Source organism: Chanos chanos, chromosome 16, assembly GCF_902362185.1.
Source record: "Chanos chanos chromosome 16, fChaCha1.1, whole genome shotgun sequence".
In the NCBI taxonomy this organism is placed as follows: domain Eukaryota; kingdom Metazoa; phylum Chordata; class Actinopteri; order Gonorynchiformes; family Chanidae; genus Chanos; species Chanos chanos.
The window spans coordinates 6,725,317-6,746,682 of NC_044510.1; the positions used below are offsets into that span (position 1 = coordinate 6,725,317).

Sequence of the window (21,366 nt, forward strand, 5' to 3'; positions counted from 1 at the left end):
GCGCATGTGAGAGAGTGAGTGAGTGGAGTGAGAGTGAGTGAGAGAGAGAAAGGGGATGGAAGGATGGATGTATGTGTGTGTGTGTGTGTGTGTGTGTGTGTGTGTGCTCACCTCTCTGTTAAGGCGAAGCTTCTTGACTTTGTCGATGCTGTAGATGACCATGTTCATAAGGGGAAGCAGAGAGTCCATGTCTTTGGGAGATGTGTTACCCATCCCAGGCACTGCCACACAGAGACACACGATCATTTCTCTCAGCATAAATTCATTGATTTACTTATTCAGTCCTTTTCATTCATCATGGCACATTCTCAGACGTATGTATGTAAACCGTCACTGTCTTCATAACAACTGACAGAACAAAGTTAGTAAACAGAACAAAACACAGGCAAACGTCAACGGAAATGCAAAGCTGGTTCCCAAGTTACAATCTGTAAAATGTGTCCTATATAAATGAAAAAAAAAAATCCCTCTGTGTTACATATATTTCTCACCATTAAATGTAAACAGCAGCGTTTTCTTGGTCTCAGGCAACTTCAGGGGCTGACCCTCCCTAGGGGGGAAAACATTCATACAACTTTCACAACAACGTTCACCAAGGCAGCCTGAGAGAAGGTGCGGAGTATGGGTGGGGGTTCACTTTAGTGCGGTAAGAGGGTCAGCTTACTCTTGCATAACTTTTGGACCAGAGAATTGGTCCGAAAAATGGATGGACTCAATCTTGTCGGCGTTGTTGGTGATAAAATGTACCATCTAAAGAGAGAGCAAATGAAAATATAGTCATTCAAAAGTACCACCTACAGAAAAAGGAGTGAATAAATATAATGATTAACTTGCTGGAACGTTTGATCATTAAGTTCAATTCCAGCAGTTCCACGACATACAGAGTAGCCAAATTGAACGGCATTCGTGCAAGAACATGCTATGCTTTGGCATTCTGGGTAATGTAGTTCTGCTTAGCAGTGCAACCACCCTCACCTTGCTGTCCATCACTCCGTCCGTGACCTCGCCCATCTCTGATAGGATGGCTAGAGAGTCAGGGAGGCCGTACTTCGCCCCCGACTTGGGCTTATCGCCGCAGAACTCGCTCTGAAAACGAGAGGCGCGCACGGTTACCACAACACGCGTGTGCACGCTAACATACCAGGCTTTCCTCTCTGATGAAAAAAAAAACAAAAAAAACCAAAAACCACCACGGCACACGCTGCACTCACCAGGTCCTGCATCTCTTTCTGTAGCCTCCCCATGGCCTTCTTGTTACCCACAGCAAATACAAACGTATCCATGTCCTCATCGTTCAGGGTCACTTTGATTTGCTTTAAGGGGGCAGAGGGAACACACCGGATCAGTCAGGGTCTTGACTGTAGGTGTTGTTTTAAAAAGCATTTCCGGGGAAAAGTACGACTAATTTTGTGTGTGTGTGTTGAACGCTTACCACTTGATCACAAGCTGGTCTCATCATCCTGGCCAGCACATTGAGCAGGTCCTGTCTCTTCAGAAACTACAATAGAGGACATAGCCTTGTTAAAGTAAACTCAGCAACAAAAATACAGACAGGCACACAAACAGACAGACAGACACACACACACAGACAGACAGGCAGGCAGGCAGGCAGGCACACACACAGACACACACACACACACACACAGAGAGACAGACAGGCAGGCAGGCAGGCAGGCAGACACACACACACACACACACAGACAGACAGGCAGGCACACACACAGACACACACACACACACACACACACACACACAGAGACAGACAGACAGGCACACACACAGACACACACACACACACACACACACACACACACAGAGAGACAGACAGGCAGGCAGGCAGGCAGGCAGACACACACACACACACACACACAGACAGACAGGCAGGCACACACACAGACACACACACACACACACACAGAGACAGACAGACAGGCAGGCAGGCAGACACACACACACACACACACACACACACACACACCTTAAGCTGAATGAGCATCCCTTCACAGCACACCCGCCCTGAGCACCACAGGTTGTAAATGTGCTCGTTTTCTTGGTTGAGTTTCCCGGTGCTGGTCGCCTCTTTACTGGTGCCATCGTCACCTGTGGAACACACACATCAGGATCAGTCGACACTATGGGAGCACCAGGCGCGGTCCTACATCACAGCCTTCATGACTAACACACAGCCAGTCCACACACACAAGCAGATCATGGTTAAGTAATCCCACTGTTGTCGCATTTTAATGTTTAAATGTGGCTTTAAAGGGAGAAAAGAGAGCGTCAAGAAGATTAAAAAAAAAGATACAGAGTAAGAGTGAGAGAATGCTATGGGTGCGGTAAAAAGGAGGAGAGACAGAAACAAACAAATAATTAACAAACAAACAAACAAAAAACAAAAGACCTGACATAAACAGGGAGAAGTCTTAGCACTGACCGACTAGAGTGAAGTTGCTCTCTAGCAGTTCCCTGTGGGAGTTGAACCAGGCCTGGGCCAGGCGGCTGTTCTTGTTCTTGCCTATGATGTAGTTCATGATGTAGGCCAGCAGACCCGTAACCATCAGGATCTCCATGTAATAACTCTCCCAACTGTTCTGCAGGTGGGCAGGCACCTGAAAGCACCAAGACCAGAAAACACACTCAGACACAGGCCTCAGACCGGCATATTTATGTGGCAATCATATCACAATATGAATCTTAAAAAAAAACTAAAAAAAAAAAACTAAAAGATTCTGGAAAGTGGCCTAGTTTAATAAAAAACCACTAAGAGAAAGGGAAAAATCTTGGTTAAAGTGTGTTTACCATAGCAGACCATTTTTCCTGCTGATTAGCAAAACTCCAAAATGATATTATTGGCCTTAACTCTCAATATCTGCAAACATTGTGTGTTATAACAGAACCTATGTCTCTGGATCTCCATCTATGTATACTTACTTCACGGAGGATAAGAGTTTCCTTAAAAGTAGGGTTGGTTTTCTCGTAGCCTTCAAATTCCTCATTGTCATACTTAAAACTGTCTTGATCCTGTACCAAGAGAGAGAGTGAAACTGTGAGAAACAAGAGCAGACAGGACACTGTAGGACTGCTTACGACAGGCACGTTTCTTAATGAGCTTCTGGTGGATGGAGAGAGGCAATGGATACCACAGCCATCCATTTTGGTTTCAGTTACCAATTTTTACCTGCGTGTCTCCGTCATAAAACTCATCCTGGCCGTCCTCGAGCTCCACCGTGGCTTCGTCTTCGTCGTCCTCGACAGTTGCGGAGGGGGCTGCCGCACGGGGAGGCGGGTCGGTCTCAGTCTCGACGGCGTCTTCGCTCACGTCTTCGAATTCGGCAAAGTCGTTGTCGTCAAACTCCGCCAGGTCCTCGCCATCGTCAAAGTCATCGTTGTAGCGCCCCCTGGCTCCAGGGAATGCCAACAGCACAAGCAGGGCAGGGAGCAGTAGGAAAACACTCCTCATGGCTCAGGCTAAAGCAATAAGGAACAGGGGTGGAGTCAGAAAAAAAAAACAAAGCATTGAGTAAGTCACCGCAGCTATGAGCTCATTAAATATTCGGCGACGTTCCTCCTGGGAATGAAGTAAGAGTAGTTTATACAGTTATGATCTCTGTTGAAGGTATTAGAAATCCGACTGATGCATCAATTGTAAGTCGCTTTGGTAAAAAGCGTTTGCCAAATGACTAAATTGTAAATTGTAGTTATCACAGTATTGTCTGCTATTGCTCTTGTAGGTTCAACACCATGCTAATTCACAGAGTACCTTGTCAGGCTTCAAATGTGCAAAAAACACTGTTGAGTGTGCATGAGGGCACAGCACAGAAGTTTGCAGATATACCATAGCCTTTCTATCAATAACTGATGAATAAATATCCGCAATTAAATGATTAACTTATCCCCAAAACCTCCAATAAACAAAGTTATAATCAGACACTTGAGATTTGTATAGAGCTGGAGAGTCTGAAGAACAGGTGCAGTGTGACTCTTAACCTTTAAATAGTGTGCAGGAATTTACGGCCCTCTACATATCTGCAAATCACGACGTTACTGTAGTTACTGTTTTACACTGCTAATCGGTTAACTGAGAACGGAGAAATCGAATTTGGAGAACGCGAATAAACGATTTCCACCCCTAAATCTTTGCGTTCACCTTACTAGAGGTCAACGATCAATGCGCATGCGACGGTAAATCAGGGACCTAAAAATGAGTAGAACTACCCACTTCGACTCGTGTATAAACAAAACATTTAACCTGTAACCGATTTTTTTTCTTCAATGATTTACTTTTTTTCTCACACGGTGGTTGCTACATCCGTCAGATTACAGCCGCAGTTTGACCAGCTGGTTTAGCTACTTTGTAAAATAGTTTGACTAATCTTAATAAGTGACGTGCGGGGTAATTCCTGAAATCCCATAAGTAAGCGAATACTTAGAAACTCAAAAATGCTAAATCAACCAGTGAGGCAGATACCGTTACTGGCATTAAGAACTTTGTAATTTACCAAGGTAACGTGATTGACCGGGATTAGGCTGACTAGCTAGCTAGTCGCCTGACATTAGCAAAGCGTGCAGGTTGTCTCAAAATAAAAGTCTCTTTCTCTTTTCAGTACTGTGACAAGCTTACAATTTTTTATGATAGGAGAACAGCTCTCCGGATGAAAAAAAGAACAACTCAGCCATTAAGTAGTGACAAAATACAGTTAAACGGACGGAGTGGTAAACCAGTTCACACCATCCCCCAAAACCCTACAGGAGTGCTAACTAATATGACCTAGCAAATGGAGTTAGTCCAAATCGCATTATCTGCGTTAAAATATATCACAATGGGAACATTCAATTCAAATTAAAAACGAAATCTCATACAGTTACCTTGAAATTTTCCGTCCCACTGAAACGGTACAACCAGTGGCAATATTGTTTATTATTTTCGCTCTCTCCCGTCAATTTGTTTTACTGGTTAGCTCCCGAGGATACTGAACTGGCTGTCTTTTCAATGGATTCCCAGAAGACTTTGCGGGCTCTACGCAGACACATAAAGACGTGATGTCAAATTAAAAGTTCCTCTGTCACACACAGGTTTTAACACACCGAAACCGATAAGTACATGCCTGGTTGAATTTCTGTTGTGACGCATTTACAATTGAAACGATAGATTGCCCTCCCCATCTACACACCGGAATGTTAAACACAGTCATATCAGATCAGATCACAGTCCTTTAAGAATTAAAAATCATACCCACTGTCGCATGGTATTTATTTATTTGTTTATTTATGGCTAGGTTGATCCTTACGTGTATTTAAAAAACAAAACTCAAAGTGCTGTGCAGAAAACCGAGGAATCTACCGAGTTCCAGTGAACAGGAATGAATGGACAGTTAAAAAAAACCTTAAATAGAAAACTTATCTACTACAACCGCAATGAACGAATGTTTGCACGGACAGATATTCCATTTGACATTCCTACCATGCAGCAGCTCACCCAACACTAGTTGCAGAGCTTGTGTTCAACCACACCAAAAGAGTTTCTAAAAATAATTTTGGGATATCTGCCGTGTTTAAATCGCACAGATTCTCACAAATTACGATTTTAACCTTCAGTAATCTATCCAGCGTGAGCTTTTATTATGTAGATAAATTGACTGGTGAGAAGGGGAGGAGATCATATTTTCCGACTACAGCCGAACAACCAAGGCCGAAAGTCGCAACCATTCTTCGGGTTGTTGTTTCAGCAATTCGTGCGAAATAATAAATAAACTCGGATTATTCGTCAAAACATTTATGCATTAAAGGTTAGATGGTAGTGTCTTTGTTTGTAATATGTTTGCTGACAAAGTGTAAGTCTTTGTGTGGCTGTAACACACCGTTAACTAGTTAGCTAGCCACGTAAATGCTAACCGATCAGACGCTGTCTTTGTTTTGAAAAAGGATTGGAAAACTGGATTTTTCCTCCAAAAAGAGAAGTTGACTCAGATTCATCAAGAGACTCTTTAAACTCTCAACTTTCCAACCAGTTTTGTGCTGATCAGTACAACTGAGAATATCAACAGAAATGTCACTGCACGGCAAACGAAAAGAGATCTACAAATACGAGGCACCATGGACGGTTTATGCAATGAATTGGAGTGTCCGACCAGACAAGCGCTTTCGTCTGGCTCTGGGAAGCTTTGTAGAGGAGTACAACAACAAGGTAAACATTTTGTTTATTTATACCTGTTTACTACGATAGCAAGAAAAAAAGAAAATCACCCGAGTGGATCTCTACCAGAGTAGCGGAGTTAAGTCAGACAAGGGCAGCACACCTCATGCCCCGACCCTTAAATATGCGCCGATGGCCGCGTGATTGTCTCTCTCACCTGGTAGGTCTCGGCACCCGCTTATGACAGCACAGTTGCTTTTCCACTACAAATTTTTCCAGACACTGAAGAAAACCGCCGTAATAAGATAGTGGAGTTAGTTACTCGTATGCATTCGTCGTCTTAACCGGAGAAACTGCCCCCCTCCCCCCCGTGTCAAATTGAATTGCAGAAGTTAGAGAAGTCATTCATTCTTAATTAAGACGAAGCTAATGCAGTTTGTTAGTAATTCACTCTGCATTTCCGCCAATGCAGTATCTCTACTTTATTGACCAACACGCATAACAATCTGAATCGACGTTGTCTCTTCACCTTGTTGCATTTTAAATATAAACTTATGTTTTATCTGTGTGATGTCAGTTGTTTAGGAAGTATTTAACTGAATTTCGTTAATATCTAAGTCCGATTTTTCTTTGCATTCTCTGTCAGTTTCCATGCTTATTACGAATGGATTTTTTCCAATAGTAAGGGGTATAATGTTTCATTGAAAAAAAAAAAGTTTGACGAATTTAGTTACCATGTTGTCCCAAATCAGGGTTGCTCAGAAAGAATACTGTACTCTTAACTTTCTCTGCTGTTAGACTGTTCAGATTGTTCAGAACTTGTATCTTAAATCTAGCTGTGGTCCTCTCTCGTTATTATTCATATCTTGGGATGTGTTTGGTGGTGGTTGCAGGTTCAGTTGGTGGGTTTGGAGGAAGAGAGCTCAGAGTTCGTCTGCAGGAACACTTTCGATCACCCCTACCCAACCACTAAGATCATGTGGATCCCTGACACCAAAGGAGTCTACCCAGACCTTCTGGCCACCAGTGGAGATTATCTACGCATCTGGAGGGTATGTAGAGCGCGCACACACACACACACACACACACACACACACACACACACCCCCACACCCCACAGTACACTGACTGTCAGACATAACACCATGTAAACTATCTGCTTACACTTATACAAAATAATTCATCCATGACAGACAACAATACAAAAGGAGAAAATGCCATTGTTATTTAAGGCAGAATCTCTCTCTCTCTCTCTCTCTCTCTCTCTCTCTCTCTCTCTCAGGTGAATGATTCAGAGACTCGTCTAGAGTGTCTCCTTAACAACAATAAGAACTCAGATTTCTGTGCTCCTCTAACCTCTTTTGATTGGAATGAGGTGGACCCTAACCTGCTCGGTAAGAGGTTGTGTGTGTGTCTGTGTGTGTCTGCGTGTGTGTGTGTGTGTGTCTGCGTGTGTGTGTGTGTGTGTCTGAGAGAGAGGGAACTGGCACTCCGATTTTTTTTTTTTTTTTTGACTGTGACCTTTTCTTTTGTAGGCACATCAAGCATTGACACCACATGTACAATCTGGGGCTTGGAGACCGGGCAGGTACTGGGACGAGTCAACCTGGTATCAGGACACGTCAAGACCCAACTAATCGCCCACGACAAAGAGGTAAGACTGGTTTCTTCCCAAAAAAAAAAAAACCCTCCATGTCCGCGTCCTCTGAAAACGCACCAGACGAGTAGAAGCAAGCTAGACGAAACTCTGCTTTTGCCTAAAAGTTATTCAAAGAGAAGATACCATTTCAGTGGTGAAATCGTCATATAGGCGAAGCCAAGTACCGGCTGATTCCTTCCAACACCCACTAAGACAAGGTGGAGGTGGAGCCATTATGTATAGTCAAATTTCTCTCAGGCAGTGAACCATTTCAGTCTTTCCCAGTAAGTGTCTCTGTTTGTAGGCCAGTAAACATGCTCACACATTCATACGCTGCTCAGGTTAATGTGGTTTTACTCCCCCCGAGTGGGCCCAGGTGGCTTTTGGGGTAAACTTAGACCGTATGCGACCGTAAACCTCGTTTCTCGGTCTTCGGGGCAGGTTTACGACATCGCGTTCAGCCGCGCGGGTGGAGGACGGGACATGTTTGCTTCGGTGGGGGCAGACGGATCCGTGCGGATGTTTGACCTCCGTCACCTGGAGCACAGCACCATCATCTACGAGGATCCTCAGCACCATCCGCTGCTCCGTCTGTGCTGGAACAAACAGGATCCCAACTACCTGGCCACCATGGCTATGGACGGCATGGAGGTCTGGGATTCTCTCGCTCCTTCCTTCCGTCTTTTCTACCTTTCTTTTCTCTCTTTTAATTAATCCCTGACAGACAGCAAATAACGATGGCGGGTTCTCTTTTTGTATTAAGGTTGAGTCTTCACATCTCTCTTTCTCTTTCTCCGACTCTCTGTCTCTGGCTCTCCTTCTCATTATTTTCTTTCCCTTTCTTTCTTTCTTTCTTTCTTTCTTTAACATTCTCCTGTCCCTCTTACTCTGCCTCCTTTTCTCTCTCTCTCTCTCTCCCTTTCTGTCTCTCTCTCTCTTTCTCACTTTCAAGTATTCTCACACTCTCTGGTGCTATTACTGCTTCAGTGTCAACTTTTTACCTCTTCACTGTTTTCTGTCATTTAAAGTGCAGGTATAGTCAGTGTGGTAGACCTGTTTATGATTTATGTGTGTGTGTGTGTGTGTGCGCGCGCGTGTGTTTTTTCAGGTGGTGATCCTGGACGTGCGTGTGCCCTGCACGCCGGTGGCACGGCTGAATAATCACCGTGCATGTGTTAACGGCATTGCCTGGGCACCGCACTCCTCTTGCCACATCTGCACTGCAGGTAAGAAACCAGCACTAACAGAGGCATGCACACACACATACATACACACACAGGCGCACATACACACACACACACTTCAACGTGTAAGAAAGCCTCCAGATTTTCATTAGGCTGCATTGTTCAGCCCACACAATTCATTTCACACACTTTCCAACTGGACAGTTGACATGCATGCATAATTCTTAGTGTTTGTCCTAATTTGCATACCTTCCTATACACACACACACACACACACAGACACACATATAGAGAGAGACATTAGTATTTTGGTGACACAGGACGGTCCTCTTTACCTGGTCCCCTGTCTCTCTCACTTCCACTGTAGCGGACGATCACCAGGCTTTGATCTGGGACATACAGCAGATGCCGCGGGCGATTGAGGACCCCATCCTGGCCTACACGGCGGAGGGAGAGATCAACAACGTACAGTGGGCCTCCACCCAACCCGACTGGATCGCCATCTGCTACAACAACTGCCTCGAGATCCTCCGGGTCTAACACTAACCCCCCCGGATCCCCTGAGTTTCTGTGCAAGTGTGTGTGTTGTGTGTGAGAGAGAGAGAGGCAGGTCGTGGAGGAAGAAGAGGCGAGGACTTTTATTTTCAGACGTCGGAGTTCGAAAAGTTTCAAAAGGAAGTGGACTTGGAGACAGTTTCTGAATTTCTAAAGGAAGATGGAATGTGTGTGTGTGTGTGTGCATGTGTGTGAGTGTGTGTATCCATTGGCGTTTGAGAGTGGAAGGATTTCTGTGTGTGTGTGTATTAGAGTCATAGCATTTTTTTTTAAAGACAGGTCAGGACTCAGTGCTCTGGGATAAGACGACTTCTCCAGTGCTGTCTTGGAGCGTTGGAGACTAATCAGCCTGATAATTATCCAGTATTATGAGGTCATTGAAATATTTTGGGAAAGTCAGATATCCTTTCAGCCCCACTCTCTACCCCAAAAGGGAACTTGGCGAAATTTGGTGTTACTGCGGTAAACATTCCTAGGATTTACATCAGAATTGATTTTCATCTCTGAAAACAGCTCAGCATGAAAAATCAACGTGACAAATATCCTTAAATGGTTATAATGTAAAACACCCTCGCTCCCTTTGCACTCTCCTGTTTTTGACTCCATACAGGGAGAGAGTTTTTTTTTTTTTTTGATCATTCTCTCGGCACATGATATTATGTAGGCTGTTATCCGTAACGATTGCAGGTTAACAGCCAATAATACAAGAAACACGGCTCCCTAAACGTATTGTTCGGGTTGGACCGAAACCCTTTTCGGTAGCTCAGTTTGGAATTCTAGGACGAGACCGACTACTTTGCAAATGATCTGACATCCAAGGGTTTCAAATCATATAATCTCAACACTAGACCCTGGATTGAATTAGGACCTAAACTAGATCCCTGTAACCATGGAAGCTGATGCTGTTATCACATTTTCTCTTTTTTTTTTGGTTATATATATATATATATATTTGTGTGTGTGTGTGCGTGTGTCCTAGTGGAAGAGACTTGGAGACATAAAGTGTGTCTTGTGTGAAATGAAGATGACTGACTTGTCTTTCTTTGAAGAGGAGAGACTTTTTCAATTGTTCTTTTTTTTTCTGTCATCCTCTTCTTTCTTTTCATACTCTGTATAGGTCTTTTAGCATGTTTGTGCTCAAAGGAAAAAAAATGTACATACATATATAAAATATAATGAACATGATATCAAGAGGGCAAATGTTGGTTTAAAAGGCTTTTTTTTTTTTTCGTAAGGATTTTGTATAACTATAAATTTGGTCTTACCACAGAGACAGTTTGCCCTGTTTGTGTGTATTGTGTCAATATACTACCCGTTTTTGTTTTGGGTGGGTGGGGGGGTGTCCTTTTAAAACCATGCCCACACAGTGCAGTTGATGACATCACAGGGCTGCGGTCAAGATGTACCTGATGTACCTCAGATATTTGGTAAGTTAAAAAAAGACATTTGAATTCTCTCCGAGACATTATTCAAAGGCTTTGTGAGTTGTTCCATAGCTTTGTGAAGGTTGGAACTACATCCTGACCAAGGCCCTGCGGTGTCTCGCACATATTTCACGACTGGTCCCGGACAGAATTGTTTTCAAAATGCAAATGATTCCACGGATGGTCTTGTGTGCGTCTGTAACGAGTCATCACCATGTAAAGTTCTCATTGTGTAAATCATACGTTTGTTTTTCTATTAATAAACTCCAGCCGTTTCCTTCACAAGGGTCTCATCTTTACGCGAACCTCTATAGAGTTGGCCATTAACTTCTGCATTGACAGCACAGGTCTTTGTCCCTTGAAGGTTCTTCTGTGTTGCATTTTTGTTAAAGCGTGCAGACAAAGTCTTGGCAGAAAGATTGCATCAAGGGTTCAGTTCAAAGGCCACGTACAGAACGTTCAGAAACTCTTCTCAGTTACCACTTCATAACACGATTCATCTGTGTCTGAAACCATGGTAACACTCATTTCCTCACTGCCTGGCTGCTAATTAAACGTATTATTTACATAAAAACGAACAATACAGAAAGGTTTGTTTGAGGGTATCATGTTACAGTATTCCTATAAATCATTAAGTCTGCTAGTGTGCTCGGAGATAGAAGATAAATGTAAGTGGAGGTTGGTGATTTTGGACAGAAAGCTAGAATTGAGAAAAACCTGTGCCCAAGCCATTAATGGAGCAAGTGAATAAATAACACAGTCAGACACTCATGGTACTTGCAGTTTCTGCTCTAGGTGTTATAAATAGTCTTTAATCTAAAAAATAAAACAATAATACATTTGTGCTTTTTTTTTTTTGGAAAAAAAAAATTCAACAAAATTTTACAATTCAATAAAGTTTTAAACAGCTCAGTCATGTACATTCACCTGCCTGGACACCTCAGGAAATGACAAAATCAAAATTGAATGTTATGAGGTGATGTCATCCAATCCAAATGATTGACAGCCACTATTGAGCTCAGACCAATCAGGCAAGCCCCTGAAAACATGGGTATCCACCCACTTGGAAAACAGTGAGTGACCACATACATCTTTGTTCTGCGAATAGGTTAAAAAAACAAACAAACAAACAACAACAACAAAAACAAGGTGAAACAGTACAATTTGTGAAACTCTACATTCTCTGAGCATACAAAATCATGTCTGATGCATTCCCACCCCTACACACACACACACACACACACACAAACAAGACAAGTGTTTGAAACTGCCACTTTGATACAGCGTGGCAGTTCTCTTACATAATTACCATCTGCTCTCTCCTCTGTCACAATCAAATGAAACAAACTGACAAACACTCTTTACACAGCAATAGGTTTCACCGCCTTCACTTAGCTGGGTCTTACCACTACAGCTCAAACATGTACACGAAAAAAAACAGACTACTCAGAAATCTCCACTTCTGACTGTTTTTCTGCATTTCTTCTCCATTCAAACAAAGAACATTCATTTTCACTCATACGGGAAATTTCCACATCTGGAACGTGAAAATGTGGCCTGTACACATCAAACAACTTTGCTGTCTTTTTTTTTTTTCCGTCTTTTGAAGTCGTTCGTGTAATGACACTTCGAAACGCAAGGATGAACTATGCCTCCGTGAAATTCCTCAAGCGAGTAGTTATCAAAGGCTACTGTGGATCTCCATGCGCTGTCTGTCGGTACATCCACAGAGTGAGGGCATTAGTCAATCTCAGTGCTGTTTGTATCCACTAAAAAAGTCTCCAGAAATGCTACATTCTGTGCCACTAGCGGAAAGGTTAATCACTTCTATTTATTTTTTCTCAGTGCTCTTCTCTTACCTTAAAACAACTCTACAGGTACAGCATTTGATGTATTCCACTGGCTACAATGGTTTCTGTTATTACATAGCTTCTTCAACTGGAGGAATTAATGGCAGTAGATGAGGTTACGGTTTGACGTTCGGATTTTGAACTAATTACAACCGCTGTTCCTGTAAAGATGCCAATGTCAGCTAATGCTATATGCATGTGGTATTCATCAGCTCTCCACTGACAGAGAGAATTTAAAGTGAGAACACAACAGGGACTAAAACCAGTCTTTTCAGTGACAGAGCTGAACATGAGAAAAAAAGGCATCAGTTACATCGTTTAACATTATGTCAAGTTTAACCAAGCAGGCCATATTTTGTAGCCTTCATCAAAACAGTCAAAAACGTAATAAATATCGGCGTACAGCATGTTCAGTCAAGACAGGATTGAAAAACACACAGGCACACGAAAACAACCCAATTTAGCCAAAGCAAATTTTCAGAGGGATACTTGGATTGACCAAGGAACAAGAACATTCCTGTTCTGAGCATGATTCCTGAAACCACTTCAGTAAACTTGGCATATGATTTTGTTCACTGGCTCCGTTGCATAACCCTTTGAATGATTGTTATGTGTGTGTTTCTTTGTTTTTGGTTTCCATAACTATTTTGAACCTCAGTACCCAACTAGAGACACTGATAAACATCAGTGTCAGATTCTGGCTTTTAAAACATTGGAGTTACAGACCTGGACAATGGGAGAGAAGAACAGAAGAACAAGAGGAAGAGTGTGGACGGGAAAATGATTTGTCTCTCAGTGATTTGTCTTTTCCCCAGGTGACTTCCGGGTGACCGTGTCCGGGCACGGGGGGAGGGGGGTGGGGGGGTGGCAGCACAGTTGCCCCCTAGAGGGAAAGGTGCAAAGTTTTATATTTGTTTGTTTGTTTGTTTGTTTTGTTTATTGGCTCTGGGTGCCTGGCAGAACTGGGTCAGAAGTGTGTCGCTGTATCTCGGCCTGCCCCTGGGAGGCGCTGGAGCTCTCCAGGTTGTCTGGGAGGGAGGGGAATCGCAGGCTGCCGCACAACAGTCCCGAGGCCTCAGGGGCCAGGCTCTGGCCTGGGGGGGCCGCTGGACCGAGCTCGGTCTCGGGGGACAGGTACATGGTGTCATCTGAGGTGACGGTCAAATGGATGCCACTGGAGAGGGAGTCAGGGGACTTCTGTGTCAAGTTGTCTGAGTCTGGACTCTACAGGAGAGAGGATGAAAGAGGACATTAGGTCGGTCCTGTCCGAAAGCTCACCGTGAAATAATCCCAGGGTCTGAATAAACAGCAAAAAAGGAAGTAAGCGATGTTGAAGCTTTTTGGGGATTTTGGGCACTACTCAGGTTGCTGAAACTTCTAGAAGCCCAGTTCAAACATGTGAAACCCAATATATTGTTTAGTAATATATTAGCTCACAAAAATCCCCAAACGAAAATGACTAATTTTGCATTGGTCATGAGCATGTGGATCTGGTTGTTGAGGTATAGTGATGGTTGTGTGTGTGTGTGTGGATCTGGTTGTTGAGGTATAGTGATGGTTGTGTGTGTGTGTGTGTGTGGATCTGGTTGTTGAGGTATAGTGATGGTTGTGTGTGTGTGTGGATCTGGTTGTTGAGGTATAGTGATGGTTGTGTGTGTGTGTGGATCTGGTTGTTGAGGTATAGTGATGGTTGTGTGTGTGTGTGGATCTGGTTGTTGAGGTATAGTGATGGTTGTGTGTGTGTGTGTGGATCTGGTTGTTGAGGTATAGTGATGGTTGTGTGTGTGTGTGTGTGTGTGTGAATCTGGTTGTTGAGGTATAGTGATGGTTGTGTGTGTGTGTGGATCTGGTTGTTGAGGTATAGTGATGGTTGTGTGTGTGTGTGGATCTGGTTGTTGAGGTATAGTGATGGTTGTGTGTGTGGATCTGGTTGTTGAGGTATAGTGATGGTTGTGAAAGTGTGGAGCTGGTTGTTGAGGTATAGTGATGGTTGTGAGGAAGCGGATCTGGTTGTGTGTGTGTGGTGATGGTTGTGCAGATGTCGAGATGAATTTGACTTCGTTGTAGGGGTGTCAGTAAAACTGATACATTCTGGAGGCATGTATTAGTAATTTGCTCTTAAAAACCAGGAACTCTGGCGTTTCACTACTGAGCAACACAGAAAATATCTAACTGTGTCACCTCGTTTCTCTTTTGCATCTGAGCATAACTAGAACATTCAGCAGCGACTGAACCACACGTGAGAGTGAGGTAGCACCAGGGAGATGGCAACATCTCTACTATAATAAATTTTAATTTTTCAGTTTGCAACTCGTCGTAAATCCACAGGCTAGTTACTCTACGTTCTAACGAGCATGAAAATTACATACACAATGTTAACAGGTTATATCAGTTCCTACCAGCGACGCATCATAGCATTCCTATCAAAAATAGCATCCTTGTAACTTGTTTTGCTGCTCATACACACTTAAGTATAGTCACTGCTCACAGGTGAAGTTCACATATGTGCACACGTAAAGCATTTCCATCTGTGCATGCCTGTGGCTAACACCCGTAGTTCAAACCTGTATCTGAAAATAAGAAAACCCTGCACAAACCTGTAGCTGACATCTGCATCCAAACTAGAAGCACGTGTGTGTAATTCATAACCGTGGTCCACACCCTGCGGCACTCACTGTCATACCCACCTTGAGGCTGTCTGTGACCTGGACGGGTGGGGGCATGGATGAGGCGCTGTGGAGGACTCGGGTGCCTGTCCCGTACAGGGTGGAAGACGGAAGGGGGTGTCCCGGGGGCTCGGGGGACACGGCGCTGTAGGCGGGGGGGACGGGAGCTATCTGCCTCTGGAGCAACTGCAGAATAACGTTTATGTCGGCCGTCATCCTCGTCTCCAGTCTACAGACAGAGAGAGAGAGAGAGAGACAGAGAGAGAGAGAGACAGAGAGAGAGAGAGAGACAGAGAGAGAGAGAGAGAGAAAGACAGAGAGAGAGAAGGAGAGAGAGACAGACAGACAGAGAGAGAGAGACAGAGAGAGAGAGAGAGAGAGAGACAGAGAGAGAGAACTACATTAGAAGTGTATTATGCTGAGTTGGCTCTTGTTTTTCTGTGGGGACTTGTCATTCATACCTACCACTTCACCTTTCACTAAACTCTCTCACTTCCTTTTTATTTTGTCCTTATTTTTCTCAGTCACATAATGGTCTATAATGGTCTCACCTTTTCTGATCTGTGCTTCCTCCTCTCCTTCTACGTGAGTGATCTGATCTCTATCTCTCAGCGCTTCTCTCTCCCTTCACCTGTTCGGTCCATTGGGATGACGACACAGTGATCCATAATGATCTAGTCTCCTCTCTCCCTTCACCTGTTCTGTTCATTCCCTGGGATGACGACACAGTGATCCATAATGATCTAGTCTCCTCTCTCCCTTCACCTGTTCTGTCCATTCCTTCCTGAGATGACGACACAGTGATCCATGATGATCTAGTCTGCTCTCTCCCTTCACCCGTTCTGTTCATTCCTTCCTGAGATGACGACACAGTGATCCATGATGATCTAGTCTCCTCTCTCCCTTCACCCGTTCTGTCCATTCCCTCCTGAGATGACGACACAGTGATCCATGATGATCTAGTCTCCTCTCTCCCTTCACCCGTTCTGTTCATTCCCTCCTGAGATGACGACACAGTGATCCATAATGATCTAGTCTCCTCTCTCCCTTCACCTGTTCTGTTCATTCCTTCCTGAGATGACGACACAGTGATCCATGATGATCTAGTCTCCTCTCTCCCTTCACCTGTTCTGTTCATTCCTTCCTGAGATGACGACACAGTGATCCATAATGATCTAGTCTGCTCTCTCCCTTCACCTGTTCTGTCCATTCCCTCCTGAGATGACGACACAGTGATCCATAATGATCTAGTCTCCTCTCTCCCTTCACCTGTTCTGTCCATTCCCTCCTGGGATGACGACACAGTGATCCATGATGATCTAGTCTGCTCTCTCCCTTCACCCGTTCTGTTCATTCCTTCCTGAGATGACGACACAGTGATCCATGATGATCTAGTCTCCTCTCTCCCTTCACCTGTTCTGTCCATTCCTTCCTGAGATGACGACACAGTGATCCATAATGATCTAGTCTGCTCTCTCCCTTCACCCGTTCTGTCCATTCCCTCCTGAGATGACGACACAGTGATCCATGATGATCTAGTCTCCTCTCTCCCTTCACCTGTTCTGTCCATTCCTTCCTGAGATGACGACACAGTGATCCATAATGATCTAGTCTGCTCTCTCCCTTCACCTGTTCTGTTCATTCCTTCCTGAGATGACGACACAGTGATCCATGATGATCTAGTCTGCTCTCTCCCTCGCTTCCTTTGTCCACATGCTGTCCCTCCCTCTCTTTTCACCTCTTCCTTATTGCGCATCTACATTCAAATTCACATTCAAATTCACATTCAAATTCACATTCAGATTCTCCCTGTCAGTGAACTGTGTAACGGCTGCAGGCGGTTTGTGTTGTAATTGTGTTGTTGTAGTTTGTGTTTACGCTCTGTCTGACCTGTTGAGCTGGGACTGCAGGAGCTCCAGGCGAGCCTGTAGTTCACTGGGTCGCTCCTCTGAGCACGGGTTCGAGTGGAAACAGCCCCGCGCTGAAGAGGACCGGCGCTGGCTCTCTGAGTACTGACTGGCCCTGCGGTCCGGCCAGTACCCATATAAACCCGACACATTCAGAGGAGCTGCTACAGACAGAGAGAGAGAGAGAGAGAGAGAGACAGAGACAGAGAGACACAGAGGGAAAGAGAGAGAGAGAGAGAGGGAGAGAGATAGGTGACCAACATTCATTAACTCAGAATGTAAACACATGGTCTGCGAAAAGAGAGAGATACACAAACATATATTTTCTCTCTCTTTTTCTCTCTCTCTCTCTCTCTCTCTCTCTCTCTAACCTGTGTAAAGCTGTGCCCCTCGGTCAAGCGCTGTCCCCATTCCTGCTGAAGTGCTGTTTGGGGGCAGGAGGCTGACCACGGTGGGGGGATAGTCTCGCATCTCCGCCCCCGGCGTGTACATCTCTCCCCTGCCGGGTCCCAGAGGTTTCACCTCTTCCTCGCTGGAGAGGGAGGCGGCACTGGCACTGCTGCAAAGCTCGTCCCAGTGAGAGCGTGGCACAGCTCCCCTGTGGTTACCCAGCTGAGCGCAGGACTGGTCTGGATAAGTGTCTTCTCGATCCATGCCATCTGAGCAGAACAGAATGAGAAAAAGGAGACACAGATATTGTATTATCTACTGCCTTAATGAAAGCACAGTGTGATGCATATGCGAGAGAAATGTTTCATCTGACATACGAGTTATTTCTGTTTTACTGGTAAGCAGTTTGGACTGAATCTGTGAGTGTTGAGAAACATTCAAATACAGGTTTAGTGCACTGGCAACTTTTCACAACTTTGGTAAACAAATTCAAACATAAACAGAGGCGCAGGTCATCGAATTTGCCTTTTTTTTTTTTTGTCTCGCACTGCAGTCATTTAGAGTAAGAGTTATGTAGCGAGCATTGGTCCGAAAACACAAACGTAAGCACTCAAAGTTGTTTACCAGGTCGGTTTCGCCGGTGGAGAGAGTTCTTCCGGCGCCTGAGTCGGCGGTGGTAGCCGCAGTCCGAATCCTCACTGGGGGTTGGCTGCATAATTCTGTCTGCCTGATACACACAAGCTTCAGTAACACAACACTACCCACACACACACACACAAACACACATACACATACATATCCACTGCTTTTATAACACACCAAATACCAATAAATAGACCACATATGGGAAGGTGAGCGAATGATTGAGTGATTGAGTGAGTGAGTGAGTGAGTGAGTGAATGAGCGAGTGAGTGAGTGAGTGGACCAATGCGTGAACGAGCAAAATAGTGAGGGTGTGTGTTAGTGAGTGAATGAGTGAGGGGGTGAGTGAGTGAGTGAGTGAGTGAAGGAGTTAGTGAGTGCGTATACAAGTAGCACAATGTTACTGTATAAGTGTTAACATATACATATGTAGGTATGTATGTATGTGTGTGTGTGAATATATATACATGTGAGTGTGTGACCTCCTCACATCTCTCAGGTTGAAGGTAATCTCCAGGTTACTCCAGAAGCTGTCAGAGAAGTCTGGGTACATGTCTAAGACCTCCAGCAGGTCATCTCTCTGGATCTTATGCAGGTCACAGTAGGTCAGCGCCCTCACATCTGAATTGGATTTCCCTGGCCTGGCATACAAATTGATGGGCTCGCCAAAGATGTCGTTCTTCCCTACAGACAGAGCAAAAGACACAAAAACAGAGACAGACAAGGACAGAGAGACAAGGAGTGAGAGAGGAAGATGAATGATGAAGAAAACCTAAACTCCAAAAGCTTTACCACTGCAAGCAAAAAAACACTGCAAAGAAACCAACCAACCAACTCAACAAACAAACAAACAAACAGTGAGGGTTATGTCTATCTCCATCCTCACCTAGAATGGCTACCACCACTTCATCTCTCAGGATCTCGATGGAACCACGGGAGATGAAATAGAGGGCGGACAGCACGTCACCGCAGTGGACTAGCGTGTCGCCAGGCGGAGCGTGGGTTGTCTTAAAGCGCATGGCCAGAGCTCGCAGGCAGCCTTTACTGGCCCCTCGAAACGCCTTACAGTTCTGCAGCAGGCTGCGGTTCAGATGGAGACAGATATCCGCCTGCAGACACTCAGGAAAACCCTTCAACACCTGTCGAGAGAGAGGGTGGGGCTGTCGGAAATGAGATACACCTGTATGATAGGTGACTGTAAGTGACTTAAAAATGTGTGTTTCTGAGTCACTTATGTAATCGTTACTGTGATGAAAAAAAATAGAGTGTCTGTGTGTGTGTGTGTGTGTGTGTGCGTGTGTGTGTATGTGTATGTTTGTGTGTGTGTGTGTGTTTGTGTCACTCACAGCGTTCATGTCGATGCCATTGGTGTAAGACCAGGCGTGTTGGAAGTACTCCTCCAGTCTCTGTCTCAGGCCTCCGGGGATCTGATGGAAGCGGATGAACTCTTTGACTCGCAGCATCTGAGTGTGATAGCGAGCTGTGCCAGAATACAGCCGCTGGATTATGGCCGACACGTTACCGAAGATGCTGGCATACATGAGAGCTATGGACACAGACACAAATTGAATGTTTATCCCCATGGTTAAGCTGTAGATTCCAAGTCAAGATGGGTTAAAGATTAGATGCCGGACAAAACGTTGCAAGGTAATGATGACAAAGGCAAGGTGGAACTACATCGTTTAGGAACAAATCTGGGATTAAATCTGGGTTTGGGTTGAGCATAGGAATTAATGGCACAGGGTAGAACTAGGATTAGATTCAGTGCTTGGATGTTAAGAGCCCAGAGTTTCAATGTAGGGATAATTCCGAAATCTGGGTTTGGGGTTTACACTGAAGCCTACATCAGGTTTTCAGACTCACTCCAAAGATTCTCTTGGGGTTAGAGTGACAAATTAGAATTACGTTTGAGAGCAGAGGCTAACGATTAAGGTTTGAGGCAAGCTAAGGTTTATGGTTAGGTTAAAGGTGCAAAACAAAGACCAAAAAGGATGATACATAACAAATGAATCACACAGAAATGGAAAAAGGCCATCTCAGTGCTAGAATGAAAAGCTGGAGTCATTGTTTAGATGTCTGGAGGTAAAGTCAGAGTTTAGATTTACATTTATAGCAGAGGGTTTAGTCTGGGTTTAAAGTGAAACCAGAGAGGAAGTGAGACTCACAGCCAATAAGCATGACACAAATGGAGAAGATCTTCTCTGGGTTGGTGTTGGGAGACACGTTTCCGAAACCCACGCTGGTCAAGCTGCTGAAAGTGAAGTAGAGCGCCGTCACGTACTTGTCCTTGATGGAGGGGCCAGAGGTGGAGTCACTGTCGTTATACTGTTTGCCGATCTGGTCGGCCAGGTTGTCCAACCAGCCGATCTTCAAGCCGCCCACGCGCACCGAGCCCGTGCGTTCCACGTTGCCAATGGCGTACCAGATGCAGGCCAGCCAATGGGCGATGAGAGCGAACGTGCACATGAGGAGAAAGAGCACGGCCGCACCATACTCCGAGTACCTGTCCAGTTTACGGGCCACCCGCACCAATCGCAGCAATCGGGCTGTTTTCAGTAGGCCAATCAGGGTGGTGGTTTGAGGCTAGAAGGGAGAAGGATTTCAGATTTGACTGACAGAAACGAAGGGAGACATTGCCCTATGATTATTATGCCATGTTATAAAAATCTACGAAAGAAACTTTATGTCCCACTCAACATCTTTTCTTTTTCTCTTTTTTTTCCTCTCTCACTTTCCTATTATCCCCTGCTGAACTGACTGCGACCTCTGTGCTAAAACGACCCCAGTTTGACCTTCATATCAGCTGTATGTAACATCAATAGAGAAATATACACAGGTCAATATGACATTTGAAAAACAGACGTACACAATACAGTCGACATCAATGGAACCGTTTGATCAGAAGACCATTATTACTCATGTCTCACATCACTGTGTGACCACGTGAAAAACACAATCACCACATACTGTCTAGTC

The 21,366-nt window shown here is 44.6% G+C and overlaps 3 protein-coding genes across 3 annotated transcripts in view; 1 reads left to right on the forward strand and 2 right to left on the reverse strand.

Moving 5' to 3' along the window:
• ccdc47 (coiled-coil domain containing 47) overlaps positions 1–4,980 on the reverse strand; it is a 7,182-nt gene extending 2,202 nt beyond the window's left edge. The window contains exons 1-11 of the mRNA XM_030794065.1: positions 4,867–4,980; positions 3,179–3,468; positions 2,932–3,021; positions 2,435–2,609; positions 1,979–2,100; positions 1,433–1,498; positions 1,212–1,313; positions 976–1,086; positions 665–750; positions 492–550; positions 112–221 (exon numbers count right to left, since the gene is read on the reverse strand). Of these exons, the coding sequence (XP_030649925.1) occupies positions 112–221; positions 492–550; positions 665–750; positions 976–1,086; positions 1,212–1,313; positions 1,433–1,498; positions 1,979–2,100; positions 2,435–2,609; positions 2,932–3,021; positions 3,179–3,460 (1,203 nt within the window). The 5' untranslated portion in view covers positions 3,461–3,468; positions 4,867–4,980. The remainder of the gene's footprint in view (positions 1–111; positions 222–491; positions 551–664; positions 751–975; positions 1,087–1,211; positions 1,314–1,432; positions 1,499–1,978; positions 2,101–2,434; positions 2,610–2,931; positions 3,022–3,178; positions 3,469–4,866) is intronic.
• A 905-nt stretch (positions 4,981–5,885) lies between these two features.
• dcaf7 (ddb1 and cul4 associated factor 7) lies at positions 5,886–10,388 on the forward strand. Its single transcript, XM_030794074.1, has 7 exons — positions 5,886–6,184; positions 7,027–7,185; positions 7,416–7,527; positions 7,669–7,787; positions 8,214–8,423; positions 8,881–8,998; positions 9,324–10,388. The coding sequence occupies exons 1-7, from the start codon at positions 6,047–6,049 to the stop codon at positions 9,494–9,496; spliced, it is 1,029 nt and encodes a 342-aa protein (XP_030649934.1). The 5' UTR covers positions 5,886–6,046; the 3' UTR covers positions 9,497–10,388.
• Positions 10,389–13,721: 3,333 nt separating this feature from the next.
• kcnh6a (potassium voltage-gated channel, subfamily H (eag-related), member 6a) overlaps positions 13,722–21,366 on the reverse strand; it is a 34,833-nt gene continuing 27,188 nt past the window's right edge. The window contains exons 8-16 of the mRNA XM_030793928.1: positions 20,556–20,973; positions 19,737–19,936; positions 19,277–19,529; positions 18,881–19,074; positions 18,373–18,475; positions 17,730–18,017; positions 17,342–17,522; positions 15,461–15,680; positions 13,722–14,009 (exon numbers count right to left, since the gene is read on the reverse strand). Of these exons, the coding sequence (XP_030649788.1) occupies positions 13,722–14,009; positions 15,461–15,680; positions 17,342–17,522; positions 17,730–18,017; positions 18,373–18,475; positions 18,881–19,074; positions 19,277–19,529; positions 19,737–19,936; positions 20,556–20,973 (2,145 nt within the window). The remainder of the gene's footprint in view (positions 14,010–15,460; positions 15,681–17,341; positions 17,523–17,729; positions 18,018–18,372; positions 18,476–18,880; positions 19,075–19,276; positions 19,530–19,736; positions 19,937–20,555; positions 20,974–21,366) is intronic.